We start from the raw sequence: 15295 nt of genomic DNA on the forward strand, positions 1-15295 counted from the left end.
TCTTTTCGGCTCTCGGATTGGCTTTCTCAGCAGGCTGGTTTCCAAGTAATGGGCAAATGAAAAGAAAATCCCGAAAAGTGCTATAGATCCATGATACTAATTAAGCACCGCTCTCTAGAATCTATACTTTTATTTTTTATTTATTACTTTATTTACAATGACTACGTCTGTGTGCAAGATATGTAATTTTTACTTGTGTCAACCACGCTTTCCAACAAGTATTATTGGAAATCACAGTTCCAATAACGTAAAAAACTGTAAGCTTTAAGGTAGTGCACCGAAGGTACACTAACTTCATCGAAACAATAGTCTTTCAATAAATTTCTAACAGACTTAGCTTCCCTTGAATAGTTTCGGCCTGGTAATGGAACAATGTGGTATGTGTTAATTTTTTCTATTCACCCCAGTTTGTTATGGTATGCAATCTGCAAGTAACATTCTTTTCACCCAATTTCCCAATTGTCCTAAGTTGACTCACTTCTTTTTGTGGATTTCGGTGTACTAATCCTCACACCCGCACAATAATTGGCAAGTAAAAGAAAAGCAAAAATGAAGGACCAAAAGTTGGCTGCCGAATAGGAGTTCAGATTCGAGGAAGATGACCAAATCCAAACTTTCAAATCCAAAATGGAAGCCACTGAGCTAGAATTAAACCAGTAATTTGTGTATTTCCGTTAATAATACTGTTTGATAGGAAATTTTTTCTCACATTTTCATTTGGCAGATTGGAAAAAGAATGTGATGCATTCACTGGGTCACCGGATAAAGAGATCTGCTGTAAAAAATAAAATTTCAACACGAGCTACTTGACAAGGAGTGGATGGTTAACATCGAATTCATTTGACTATATTACCGTTATTACAGAGATTGAATGAACAATTTAATAACAGATTATCTGCTGTTAGTATAGCTATCGATAACGTGACCCCCCCCCCCTGATGAGTACCAATGTTGTTTTCTATTGATTTCAACAGTGATGGTGTCGACTGCGACAACTAGAACCCGAATCTTGTACAGTTTTCTTCCGAAAAGGAAACCATCTCTATAAAAGTTTTTCTATTGGCTATATCTTGTTGCCGACCCATATAGCTAATAGTACAAATAACTTAGGCTGAAATTTGTAACTTGTTATTTGACGATTTCCATAAGGGCTAAAAAGATTACTTGTTCGTCTTGAGCTATTTTTCCTCATCAGCATTGATCTGAAATATTAAGGAAAAACAGTAAATTTTGCCCTGATACTCAAGAGTTCCGTAAGCATTACCGACATCGCCATTTCTTTGTTCGTTTGAAGTATCTGATTTGAGACCAAGGTGTTCCATGAAAAATTAAAGCTGTTTCCCATTCTGCATTCAATGATGCAGATGATGCAAAACAGTCACTTGATTTTTTTACGTGTTTGTGACCACAACTTTGACACAATTGTGGATATTTGCCCTTCCTAACAACAAGAAGAACAATTGTACACTTGGGTGATTGCAAGCCATACTTTATTTTCACTTCGATCTTAAAACGCAGTTGTAAGTACTGTCATGAATGTAACCTACTTGGAGTCTTGGACATGAAATTATGCATATACTGGTGAGTTTATCGTAGGCAACTTGTGTTTATATGTTGAGAAATTTTATATGATGACCAATAAATTGTTTTTTTTTTTTGTATCAAGTTATTTGAGAGATAGAAAGCAACACTAAATAAGGATAGGTAAACAGACGGATGATCTTCATTTTAAGCCCGTAGCCAAAAGGAACGGTATATTTTCTTGACGAATTAAAAACAGTAATAAACTTAAAGTTACATCGTAGTCGTCTTTGTCATAACAACAAGAATTTCACGTATCCATCTATTTTTGTAAAAGCTGGATTACAGTTTATCAGTGCTAAACCTGATCATTGCAAACCTGACTGTTCTGCATGGCAAATGGGGTTTCCTTATATTGGAGAATTGTGTCAGCTAAATGTCTACACAGTTTTAAGTTTTTTACGAGGGAATGTAAGGACGTCGTTTCCTTATGAAAAAAAAACACGTTTGGTCATAACTCAACTTTTTATTGAAACAAATTAACCTTCAGCTAATACCGACATTTAAAACAAGAGCATAAACAAACAGCAAAAATTGCGGACACCCAAAAACATCAACACTTTGAACCGAGAAGTGAATAGCCTTTATATTGGAATATGGTACTTTTAGAATTATTGCCACTACCCTCCAAAGAGTGTAAAACAAGCTTCGAAAGAGCGTAAATGTGATCACAATTCCAACTGAAATTGTTTTTTTTTTTAGAAACTTTCACTTAGCTTAAAAATTACAGAGTAGTAGAATGTACAGATATAAATTCTGTTTCTGAAGTTTATAGCGGTCAGAATATATAGAGTAAAAGGATACGAAAACCACAGGTTGTTTACTCACCAGCTTCACTAGAAGACGGAGGTGTAATTGAAAGCACTGACGATGAAAAATTTCAACACATCAATGAAAATCTTCCACCTATACATAAAGATTTGGCTGCGAACTTCACACAGGATTATGAAATTCTTCAATACCAACCCAATTTTTCTCGTGCAAATGTTGAGCGATCTCGTCCACCTCTGTAGAAAAGTGATCAATGCTGTTCCAACGTGAAAGGTCACGCAATCCTCCAATCCAAATGTGGTATTTTTTCCAGACAAATGTGGACCTATATTTAAAAATAAGGAAATCAGTTTCAAATCTTGATATTAGAAAACACTATGACTTGTTCTGTATTTGAAACCTGATAAGTTTTCCTTGCCATTCTTTCTTGATTTCTTGCATGAATGATGTCAATTTTTATTCATCTCCCAAAAAAATTGCTAACCAAGAGCTCCACACTGGTTTCAAACTTTGCAGTTGTTTAGTATCAGGAACAGAAACATTTTTTGGCAATTGTCCATCCAAGATACCCCTCAAGACAACCAGGAATCTCATTCTAGTGAGCTCAGGCCATTCTGCATTATACCAGACATCCCACAGAAAGCTCAAATCCTCCTCTTTTTCAGGATTAAAAGACTTATCTGACAGGATTTTCAAAATTGTTATGTTTCGAGCCAAAATTGATGGATTATTGTCGTTGAGAGAGATGAGAAATCCTTTTGCATTTTCATTAACTGTTGCCTGAATTGTGTTTCTTAAGTCGCCACATTCAAGAAATAGGATCTAGTCAATTTTAAAATTGTTAAAAAACAAAATAGGACATGAATGTCACAAACAGTGTTTGGTTACAGTCAGTTACCTTTATACCATCGTTAAATCCAATTCCACAGTTCAAATCTTTCAATATGTTGCAGAAACGAGTAATTCCAAAAGGATAATACAATCGGTAATTTTCAACTACAGATCGACGCACTGGGGTTCTCAACAATTTTGCTGCAACGAAAATGCGAAAAGTTAAGACAAGGCATTAAAAAAATGGTCCCTTGCTATGGTAAAATACAAATAGAAAACAAAAATATTTTCTCGTACTTCGTTTGCCGCTAGGTGTCGGGGGAGGAAAGCGATGTCATTAAATGGTTTTGGCAACTATAAATTTAATAGTTGCCAAAACCCATTTATAAAATTAACAACTAGATTCTACCACAAAGTGAATCAAAATGGATAAAAACTTGATGGAAATGGCGAAAATTAATACATCGGGCTTGCCGGAAACAATTTCCAATTTCTACTCCATTATGGAGCAGAAATTAAATGAGCTGGCTAAGGAAAAGGTAATATCACCAGTAATTTTGTTTTGCATCGATGTTATTATCGGATGGTGAGCGGGAAAACGTCATCTGGGATAGTTTTGAAAAGTTCGATCAGGTCTTGCGCGTAGCCTAATCTTTGTAGGAAACTAACTGTCTATTGATTTGAATATGGTGGTAACGGCAAAGCAATGGGAAGCAATAATTGCTTATGTGGCTAAAAATCCAGGCACAAGGGCTTGGGAGCTCTTGTGTAACTGCTTTATTGCAACAATGCGACGTGGATCGGGAGCTTCTGATAGAGATTGGCATGAAGGAATCGCCCCAATATGGCTTAAACTGTGACGTGATTCACAATTTGGAAAATTGGAAAAAAAATTGGAAATTGGAAAATTAACCATTAGAATTAGATTACCACAAAGTGAATCAAAATGGTGAATGAAAACTCGATGAAAATGAAGACAATGAATGAATCGGCCAAAGTTAAGGAAACGAATTTCTACTTGATTATGGAGCAGAAATCACATGAGCTGGCTAAGAAGATGGTAATATAACCAGTAATTTTGTTTTGCGTCTACATGTGATGTCTACATAATGAATGCTTTGTTTGCAGGCTGACATCGAACTTGTACAAAAAGTAAAGGAGAAAGGAAAAAGAGCTCTGACAGTACAGGAGCAAGATTTGATCAATGAATATGATGGGGTTGTTGCCCAATTGGATTCGACCAAAATTCTTCTGAAAACTTTTTACGAGAAGTCCAAAACTGAAGGGTATGTAGAAAGAACCATGATGAAGTATTGAAACTTCACATGAAATAATTTACAAAATCTTAATTATTTTTGTCTTCTTTTGTAGGACAAGCACATCGATCAACATTCCACCAACTACTTCCACTAGCTTCATCTCACCTGATCCCATGGATGCCCAAAATGAAATTCTACGTCTGAGAAAAATGCTGAGCGAAGCTGAAAAAAGGGAGCAAGACCTCCTCACCAACAAGATCCCTTCCATCAACACGTCCATTAATTGTGTTAATGTTGCCCAAATATCGGACATCTTGAGGGCTCTGATTCCAGTCATGAAAGACTATAAAAACGAATTACTTCTTCTTGGTCACATCATTAATGGATGGATTATCTGTTTGTCTGCATTGTCTATTATTTTCATTGTTGTTTTGCTCTTTCTCAATTATGACGAGGGTAATGCGCGTCCGTGGGTAAGACGATTGGCTTTATCTTTGATCATCATATCTATACTTACCAACTGTTTCTACATTTTCAGAAGTGAAGTCATGTAAGTTAGACGTTAACTGGTTTGGCCACTCAATATACAAAATTCCCAACATTTTTTCCATGCTTAATATGATCAACTTATCGCAGATAGTTAATGAGGGTGAATATGATGTGGTGATAATGATTATTAGTAATGATTTATTAAAAATTGTAAGGAATAATTATACACAATGGGCATAGGGAAGATGAGGTGCATAACGGAAATCACTAGCAAGAATGGCAAACTTTAGACTTTCTTATCGATTTAATCACATCAGCATGCAAAATACCACTAATTGGAAATTAACTCTTGCCTTTTGGCAGCAGCTCCAACCTTCGCTTTCTTGGTGCCTTGGACTTTCTTCATTCTGCTCTTCCCTTCCTTTCAATGTTTGTGAGATACCTTGTTCTTCTCGAACATCCCCTTCTACTGAGACTAACAAGATATTAGTTCACATTCAATGAGTGTTCATGGCACAGACACAGGCACCAGGGCAAGACGATGCTTAGGTTCCAACTTCTTGAGGAAGTCCATGGAACAGACACCATGGGAAATCCAGTTGACTTGCCACCACAAAAGTTGGTACGGAAACCAAAGCAGGAAACTACATCAGTTGTGACTTTGTATACATCCTGGCCAACATCTCAGAAACCTCCTTATGGATAGAGGATCTGCCAGGGTGCAAGACATCGACGACCTGCTCTGACTGTGAATTCGCTGTGTGGGGAGAGAACTCTGGTGTGAAAAGAATGAACTGAACTACCTTCGGCAGGGTTGCCATTAGGATTCGTAAATCAATATTCTTACAGGGTGATATAGGGTGCCGGACCCCCTTTTTTCTTTTCTTTTTTTTTTTTTTTTTTTGTTTTGCTTCCATTAAGGCAATAATTCTTCGTTTAATTGTTTTCACTCTTGATAAGATGTGTTCATTTTTCAAGTTTCAATAAAAAAGACAACTTCAAAGTTCAATGACAGAATTATTTTAAAATATTTAGCAGTTCAATAGGGCTGTTCGACATCTTTTTTTAACATTTGTTGCCATCGTGGCAACGCAGCAACTCATGTGTTTTCTGTCTGCTACGAGTGACTTGTGTACTTCTGCGAAGTATGAATTTTTTTTTAAACAGTGATAGAAAAGGGGGTTGTTTAGAATTTATGATGTGTTTTCTTTATATATTAGTTATATCGTATAACTAAAATTTAGCTTTGCAATTTTTTATTTGTGATTTTTTCCATTTTACTTGTTTTCTACCATATCGAATATTTACTAACGTTAGTACGTTACTAACCGCTGTCTTAGTTACTCAGTTAGATGATAATAATACAACGGTTATTTTATTATTCACAGCAGGGAGGTTTGGCAAAGAAAACATGGGACAAAATCATTCTTCGTTCAAAGATAATCCTCAGAGCGATAAAGATCAACAGAGAAAAATATCGTGATTCAACTTTCAACACACAAATACAAAAAAAAACAATCTCTTTCGAGTTCGACTCATTGTTTGAAGCTCAAATTATTCAGAGCTCAGTGGACACTTCAGGAATGCCAAACCGCTGTAGTTTACTCCTGAAGGTAACGTTGGCATTGGTTGCGCTGGTGAAGTTTAGTGGATCTTCATCAGATCTGCAATCGTATGGGAAAAAATAGTTAAATGAATAATAGGGCACTAGAAACTCGTACGAGAGTAACTATACTTACCCTTCATATAGTGGATTAGTTGTCGGAATGGGTGGATCATCATAGATGATCATAGAAGACACGTCTTCCTCCTCTTGTTCAGGGAAAAACTGGTGGGGGGCAAACTCACAGTGCCCCATACCCGCCAAACTGGAAAAACGCAGGGTAGCGATGTCCGCGTTGGCTGAATTGAGGGCACTATTTATATGGTGACCTAAAACAACACATTTTGATCAAGAAAGGGCGAGACGAAGACAACTTGTGGAATTCTACCTGAAATGTAGGTCGGCACTGCTAGAGGGAAAACACGATTTCGTCTCGCGTTGTAATCCATGTTGTGATCACCGCTCGATTCCGAATCGTCGGTGCTATTATTGACACTCAACTGCAGTATCTTACGCCATCAAAAATCAATTTTAAATTAGTCTTTTTAAAATTATACAATTAATTGCATCTTACTTGGGTTTCATATTCTTTTGGGTTAGGATCTATGACAACAGGATTATACGGTGGAAATACCACGTAAGGTTGGACTCTTTTGTCGGAGTTGCTCTGCAACCTACTAGAAAAGCGTTTGGAAAATGAATGGCAGTTCATATATGGCAATAGGATCGTATCCCACACACCTGTCCCACGAGGCGCAGATATAGACGATGCCGCCAAGAGCAAGCAAAAAGACCAGTACACCGACTACCACGAGAGCGGCAGGAAAACCGTTCCATAGACGGTTGGCCGGAGTATCCGAATCATAGGGTTTTGACGCCCAACGATTGTCCAACGGCTGTCGAATTTCAGAGACGTCTAATTTCAGTTTGGTTGCCATGAGGTAGGCTAGATGATTCGTCGATCCCATTTCCAGAACCGTACTGCACACACAAAATAACAATCAATTATCCAGTCTTAGTAATTGAGCTTTAAAATGAAAATTATTGCCTGTTTATTTGACTGTGATTGGTTAATACAATCGTCTCCGTGGTAGGATCGACGCAATAGAACCAAAGTTCTGAGCCAGATGGGTCAACCAAGATCGTGCCATTGGGCGAGATGCTAGTGAGCGCTTGAAGTTTCTCAACCCGCACAATCATCTTTGTCTCTTCTTGCAAGATATCGATGATGGAGGACTGCGAGCGGTGGACTTGATCGGGCGATGAATTGGGCAAAACCAGCACTAAACGATGTTGCGGTTCTATTATGTTCACCTACAAAATATACAAAGAAAAAAGATTAAGTGTGGGGTTCAAAGAGAATATAGAAATAATTGACTCACCACAACTTGGCAGTTGGTTTCACGATAGCCAACGGGCTGGCCAGGATTATCCCTTGCAGTCACAATGAGCCGAATAGGCAATTGACGGACTGCACTCATCATTTTCTCAGTGTGAATGGTACCTGTTGATTTGTCAATGTTAAACAATTTGCCACTGTTGGTCTCCTCCATGATATCGTAAACGAGTTGACCGAGCGGCCCGCTATCGGCGTCTTCGGCCGCCACTAAAATCAACACCGAAGAGATAGGAGCATCGGCCGATATCGCTGCGTAGAACTTGCCATTGGTGAAGCGATTCTCTGGGTACTTGGACAAGAATTTCGGGGAATTGTCGTTCACATCCAGCACCGTCACGTCCACCTTTTCAATGAAACACGGCATATACTACAAGAATTCAATCCTCAAAAATGCATTCAAATTTACCCTGACTGTAGATCTGTCTTGATTAACGAAGCTGGCCGATGTCTTTAATTGAACTTCAATTTCATAGCGTTGCGTGGCCTCAAAGTCCAGAGTTTTTTTGAGCCGCAGCTCACAATTGCGATCTGCCGACTCTTTCATGTAAAACGCATCTGAAAATAAAATGATGATTAATACCATTTTATGCAAGTATTGAAATATTTGTTTCCTTATACCTTCAGAATTTCCGCTTACAATCTCGCACGAGACGGGCAGCAGGTCGTTGGTTCTGTTAATGACGGATAAATTTTTAATGAGGGTGTTGGCCAGTGCATCTTCGGCTACAGACACTGAATAAGTCATTTCGGAAAACGACATGTGAGTCACGTCTGGCTGGATAAGCGGAGCGACATGATCGACCAGTACAATTACTGTGGCCAGCGTGCTCAGGGACGTAGGCTTGCCAAGATCGTAAGCCCTAATTCTCAACTTTAGGAAAAAGGAAAAATAATCGCTGTTAAATCAAATATTTAATTTCACGTTTACCTTGTATTCGCGCTCATTATCCTTGCGCAGACTGTCGCGGGTTGAGATGACTCCCGACTCGGGATTAATGCGGAAGAATTGCCCAACTTTATTGGAATTATTTACCAACTCGTATCTGACCTGAGATCATGTACATAACGATGTATAATTAGTGATCGAATTGAATAAATTTGAAATGTGAAGTAATACATGATTATTTGGAGACGTTCCATCAGAATCAACAGCTATGACAGTAGTGACGACTTGACCAACTGGGACAGTGCTTCTGAGACGTACAGGCCTCGGCAAGGAGCTGTAGACAGGAGCCACATCATTTCGATCCTGAATAAAGCCAGAACAACTTCCAATTTCTTTTTTTTTTTTTCGATTCTCGAATAAGTATCCTGTTACCTGGACGTTGACAAAGAGAGTTGTTGTCGCTTGCGGGTCGTTGACATCCGTGTTCTCAAGTGTCCCAATGATAAGGACATACTGTGCCTGTCGCTCATAATCTAGCGAGCGCCTGGTTCGCACAATTCCCGACTGAGGATCAATTCTAAATTTTTCAGCATCGCCCTGACGTATGGTGTAAGTCACCGAAGATTCGCTATCCATGTCAGTCGCCTGTAATAAAAATTCAGCATTTACTATTACTCGAAGAAAAAAAGTTGGTATTATTTTGCTTACCTGCACTTGTGCGACAAAGAAATCAATGATGTTCTCCGGCACGTCGGATTCGTATTTCTGTTGGGAGAATTTGGGTCGCTCATCCGGGAAATCTAACACAACCACTGTTGCAGTCGCAGTCGTTACTCGTGGCTGGAGCCCACTATCTTGAGCTGCTATAACCACAAGATGAACCTGATCAAAGTAAAATTCAGCGTGATTAAGACAAGGCAACTTGAAAATTTATTATTTCATTTACTCTGTCTTTCTCGTAATCTAACGGCGCTTTAGACTTCAATTCGCCCGTTTGACTGTTGATGACGAAATTTTCATCCGCGGGCAAAAAGTATGAGATCTGTCCGTTCTTTTCAATGTCTGCATCTTTCGCCTGATTTAGAAAAAAAAACATTGAAATATGCAGGCAAACATGAATCGGTGGTAGCAATTTAGTTACGTGAACGCGGCCAATGTAGCCCGTCAGGTCGTTTTCCTTTACGCGGAAAATGTATGGCAGATCTATAAACTCTGGACTTCTGTCGTTGGTATCCAGAACCCGAACCATAACTTGGGCCACACTGGACAATCCTCCAGTATCTTCGGCTCTTACGGTGAGTACATAGCGACTAAGCTGTTCTCGGTCGATGGGTTTAGCAAGAAGGAGACTTCCATTGGACTTTTCCATTTTGAAGTGCCCTAATTCATTGCCAGCCACTATGGAATATGTTACACGATCATTTTCTTGATCTCTTGCCTGTTGGGATGAGCAAAATTATTGTAATTAATCAGGTTGTTACATGGGAGTTTGAATAATCCCAAAGTTACCTGAAAAGTGTAGACAAGAGAATTGACAGGAGAGCTCTCATCAACAGAAATTTCATACGAGTCTTTAGTAAAAACTGGTGCTTGAATGTTCGGTCCTGGAATGATGATGACTTCCAGCAGCCCCAAAGACGATTTACCCCCTCCATCTGTTGCCTGTGTGTGGAGATGGAAAGTGATTAAATCATCAGATTTAGGGAGAAAAATTTTAGGCAAACTGCAAAGTAGTTTTAGACAAACCTGGAGAGTTAGTGTAAATTTCTCCCCAGGTTTCAGGGCTCCAGCAGAATCAATAACTCCGGTTTGCGGATTAATGACAAACTTGTTCTTTCCGTTATTCGTGACGTCCACCACAGCATATTCAATGCGGCCATTATCAGCCCAATCTTTGTCTTCGGCTTGAACCTAGTTATTTTCAAATGCAAGCAAACGAGGCGAAAGAGGCCACACGAAAAGTTGTAAAAACAATGAACACCACGTCATCTAGGAGTGAGATTGCTAACTGCACTCACCTGAGTCACCACTTTTTTCGAATCGCCCGCCTGAAGAAAGACGGGTTTAAACGATGGAAACCGTGGGGCATTATCGTTCACGTCCAAAATTCGAATCGAAATGGCAATGGGTGATGTAGTGGCTCCTCCAGCTTTTCGAGCGATCGCCTTTTTTGTCGTGAAACGTGCGAAAAGCCCAAGCACACATCGTGAATCAAAGAATACAAAAGCGATCACGATTTTATCCCACTTTCGGTTTCAATTGATGAATGGGCGTTACCTGGAAAGTCAGGGTCGATGGATTGGGTGCGTCACGATCGAGATTGGGCACAGCAACTTCCATGATTCCAACCTTGTTGACTCGGAAAGCGGCCGACGTCAGCTCGATTTCATATTGAGAAAGCGGATTCTCAGATTCCTACGTGACACCGAGGCAATAATGAAACTTGGATTACAAGAGGCCCAGCACACAATTGGCGTCGAGTTATTTCCCCCTCCCCATCGATGATGGCTATCATACCGAGTCTTCCTCGACGACTTTCAGCTGCAAAGGTTGGCCCTTTCTTCGTGCGGATATGACGGGAGTTCCCACCGGCGAATTCTCATCCACAAAACCTTCCAGGGCTTCGGCAACCAGCCGCGGTGCGAAATTGTTGTCGTTGCCCACCTCAATGCTAAGCGTGGCGCTCGAGGATCTCTTCTTTGACGTCATCTCTTCGGCCTGGAGTAAAAAATGTTTGACGTCATCCATCCGCAACTGAAATTGGCCATTAACTTGATCGAAAATTGTGACTATCGCTCACCTTGACGATCAAATCGAATTTGTTGACCACTGAGCGATTGGCCGGCTTAATCTGCTTTACCCAGCCGGAATTGGGATTGATTTCGAAGTACTCTCGGAAATTGGGCGGAGATCCCTGGCCGAAAGTGTAGCGGATCGGTGCCAGGCTTGAAGGGTCCGTGTCGAGAGCCAAAATTCGATCCGGCTTCAGCGTCAACAAACCGGACGTGACGCCACTGATGATCTTCGTGAACAAAAAAATAATAATAAAAAAAAAGACAAGAAAAATGTTAGGAGGGGCGTGACGATATAATCGATGGATGCGATCAATTACGGTCGTCGTGTAATTCGGAGTGATGCAGACGCCTCGATCGTTGAGCGGACAACCGACGTATTGGAAGGCCGGCGGCTGGTCTTCGACGTCACTGACTTTGACCGTCAAAGTGGCCGTCGACGAGAGCCGATCCTGGGCATTCAGCGCTCGATCCTGCATCGCATTAATATTCCCATCACAATCCGGTTAGAAATTATATTCAAATAATCGGAAAAATGTTTGGTCTGACCGAAGCGACGATGGTGACCAAATAGCGACGGACCGACTCGTAGTCGATGGGCTGGCGCAAAGTCAGGACGGGAATGTGGGCGGCGGGAAATTCAAACATGCCAAATCCATCGAAGGCATCCAACGCCGGATTAGTTTCATTGAAGAGGCTGACGTTTCCGCCGCTGCGCATTCGTTGCGAATTGGGCACCACTTTGTACTCCACCAGAGCGTTGATTCCGGCATCCGCATCCTTAGCCTCAATATCGCGGATGACGATCCCACCCACCGGCAGATCCTGTGCGACAATAACAAAACAAAAGAGAACAACGTTACATTCCATGTAACAAAAGATGTAGGCCAAGTTATCGATTGGCGTCTTCCATATAACGTCTCTATTATCATCTCTCCATTGTCGCTGACACGCCCAGCTGGAGAAGCTTTCTTTCTATCTCATCTTTCGACTTGAAAATGACGGTCCCTTATTGGGCCGGAAATTTGAGTGAGAGACATCAGGCAACATTAAAAGGAGAGAGAAGAGAGAAGCCCCGGCCGGAGACTATATATAACAAACAACAATGGCGAATTGATTGAATCAAAGAGTAGGTCAGTGGGCTCTCAATAGTTGTAATAGCTGTTGGAAATTATGGCGGCCAGCAGTTCACGCTCTGCTGAATTCCTCATTGTCGGGCTGCTGCTGCTGGCCGTTTCAAATGACCACCGTACAAGGGCCGGATATGGGAGGAAACACTGGCCACCGTTTCCGGTTACAACAGTCAACCCTCCTTTTTACCATTGAGTCGATCCCGTCAACAAGGCCTTTACAAACGAAATTCAACAAAATGGGAAACCCTAGAAATTGGTTTGATACCTCCGGAATGGTGACGCTGTACGAGCTGTTGAGGAAGACGGGGGCCTTGTCGTTGACATCCGAGATCCGGACAATGACGGGAATATTCCGCCGCCTGCCAGTGGCCGAATTGGTGCACGACACCTGAGTCATCAAAGTTGTCCGTGAGATAATGAATGAATTAAGTTGTTGATTCGTTACTTGGAGGATGACGGAAGAAATGTCTTGGTGATCGCGATCCAGCGGCGACGTCAATTTGAGTTCTTTTCCCAGCAGGGCAAACACGTTCGGATTGCTGGAACTGGCTATAGTCAGACTGATTTCACCGGCGGGCACGTCGCCAACAATGGGCAGCACTTTTGGCCGAGTGCTCTGATTCGTTTCTATTCGTTTGTTTTTTCCACACCAAAAATAAAAGGAAAGAAAATAACAACAACCGAAAGAGAGAAAAAAAAGCGACAGGAACTTATATAGAACTATAATATTACGTGGCCCGCGGCTCTCTTCAATGTCCAGGATGACGTTGGACTGTCCGGATTCGATGTCACAGACTGCGGAGAGTACATAACAACCAAAATTGATATCCGCAATAATAATCGACACACAATAAAACCGGATAAAACGATAAACTCACGTTCGGCGTCAATGGCGACACTCAGGCAAACCAACAACACCAGAGCAAAGACTGGGCAGCTCGTCCTAGGTCGAAAAACAAACAAATAACTGTGGATTCATTCATACTTTCGGTATAAACTCTTTCAAATGGGGTCAGATTGACCCACAGCCAACAAAGGTGAAAAAAAAAAGAGTGTTATTCGACCACCAGGGAACTTGATCCTCCTGTGGTATGACCTGGACACACCAGCACAGACCCAGGTAGACATAGACACACACACAATAATGGTGGTGGTGGGGGTACACAAGTTTCCGCATTGCCCCGTTGTGTCCTCAAAAAATAAATTCCACATTACCGAGAAATGCCGACACAACAACAACGGAAATGAAACTGCCACTATACGCTTCCGTTTCCACACGTCGCTTCCAGCCGAAAAAAATAAATAAAATTCATCATTTTTCTACAAATATCTTTTTTTTTTGGCCAATTTATTTCGGTGTGAAAAAAAAATGTGCGGGGCGCGGTTTTTTAATTGAAAAAATAAAACTTTCCAATTTCCCATTGTTTTTACGTAATGATTGGAAAATATACCGTACGACAAAAAATCTATAAATTTTAAGAGACACGAAAACGAGATCCTTGCGAAACGACATGAACTTTTCGTTTTTTTTTTTTAAGGTTTTTGTGGCCCCGTCAAGAAACCGTTAGGAAATTTCCTCCTATTGGAAAACCTGCCCCCACATACACATTCAACAATGCGGTTCCCTTCTCCATCAACTTGTTTTTCTCTAAATTTCGATAAACATTATTTTTTTCTTTTTTTTTCTTTGATTCCTTTACCTGCCGGCGCTCCTCTTGCTCGGCAACCTGTCCATCCTCGCTCCTTCACAAAATAGTTTGGCAATTTTTTTTTTCACGATAAATATTCCGATTCAAAGTTTTCTCACTGATGCAACATTCTTTTTCACTATATTGAACAACACTTGGCGGTATACACGATAGTTCACATGGCTGTTGGATGATTGATTCACGGACGACGGGTGCAAATGATTTCAACAACGAAATGAATCCCGATGGATATCGCACGCACTTAACTGGGCGATTAACTTCACTTTGTTCGCGAGTAGCGTTGAAACAAGTTGCTGCGAGTTTCGGCTGCGCATCTGTTGAATGCCAAATGGGGAATGCCGACCAGCCCGTGTTGTCTACCTGTCCTTATACACACGAACATACCTGGAGGGTCCAGGAGGAGGAGGAGGGGAGCAAATGAAAACCGAAACGAGAGACTCAAAAGGAATGGTAAGGCAGCAGCAGCAGTTATTTTTCTCTTTTTCTCCTTTTCATTCCTCTTTTCCGAGCCATTTCCCCCCTTCGTTCTTCTTCTTCTACCTACCTGACACCCACCTGTGGGCTCTACACACGTAAGAATCCGCTAGATTTCAATACTCTTCCTCTCCCTACAAGGTAGAAAAGAAAAGAAAAAAAAGGTTACATATAGTTAATCCGAATTTTCTCCTTTTAACTCGATTAATACCGTCTGGTGTGGGTCGTTACTTTCTCTCTGCCAACCAACAAAAACGAGGCCGTTCCTGTATGTAATATAATCACCCGTCCTTCAATAACGACACAATGGATGTTGTACAGTACACAACAGTATACAACATCTTATGAGATAAGAATGGCGCGATCCA

The 15295-nt window shown here is 40.8% G+C and overlaps 1 protein-coding gene across 2 annotated transcripts; it reads right to left on the bottom strand.

Annotated features, from left to right (window-relative positions):
- Positions 1-6284: 6284 nt before the first annotated feature.
- On the bottom strand, positions 6285-14800 carry LOC124201608 (cadherin-99C-like). Of its 2 annotated transcripts, none has more exons than XM_046597771.1 (28): positions 14445-14800; positions 13623-13687; positions 13477-13539; positions 13190-13371; positions 13010-13132; positions 12161-12436; positions 11932-12084; positions 11620-11841; positions 11337-11537; positions 11097-11234; positions 10838-10984; positions 10566-10730; positions 10329-10481; positions 9961-10257; positions 9766-9894; positions 9528-9701; positions 9252-9464; positions 9051-9182; positions 8862-8981; positions 8552-8804; positions 8340-8488; positions 7917-8276; positions 7583-7848; positions 7276-7515; positions 7109-7208; positions 6923-7043; positions 6671-6863; positions 6285-6595 (listed from the first exon to the last, which is right to left on the bottom strand). In XM_046597771.1, the coding sequence occupies exons 1-28, from the start codon at positions 14477-14479 to the stop codon at positions 6490-6492; spliced, it is 4776 nt and encodes a 1591-aa protein (XP_046453727.1). In that variant the 5' UTR covers positions 14480-14800; the 3' UTR covers positions 6285-6489. The 2 variants fall into 2 exon arrangements, with proteins under 2 accessions (XP_046453727.1, XP_046453726.1); XM_046597770.1 differs by having other exon boundaries at positions 7109-7211.
- Positions 14801-15295: the final 495 nt, after the last annotated feature.

Source organism: Daphnia pulex, chromosome 9 (assembly GCF_021134715.1).
Source record: "Daphnia pulex isolate KAP4 chromosome 9, ASM2113471v1".
Classification (NCBI taxonomy): domain Eukaryota; kingdom Metazoa; phylum Arthropoda; class Branchiopoda; order Diplostraca; family Daphniidae; genus Daphnia; species Daphnia pulex.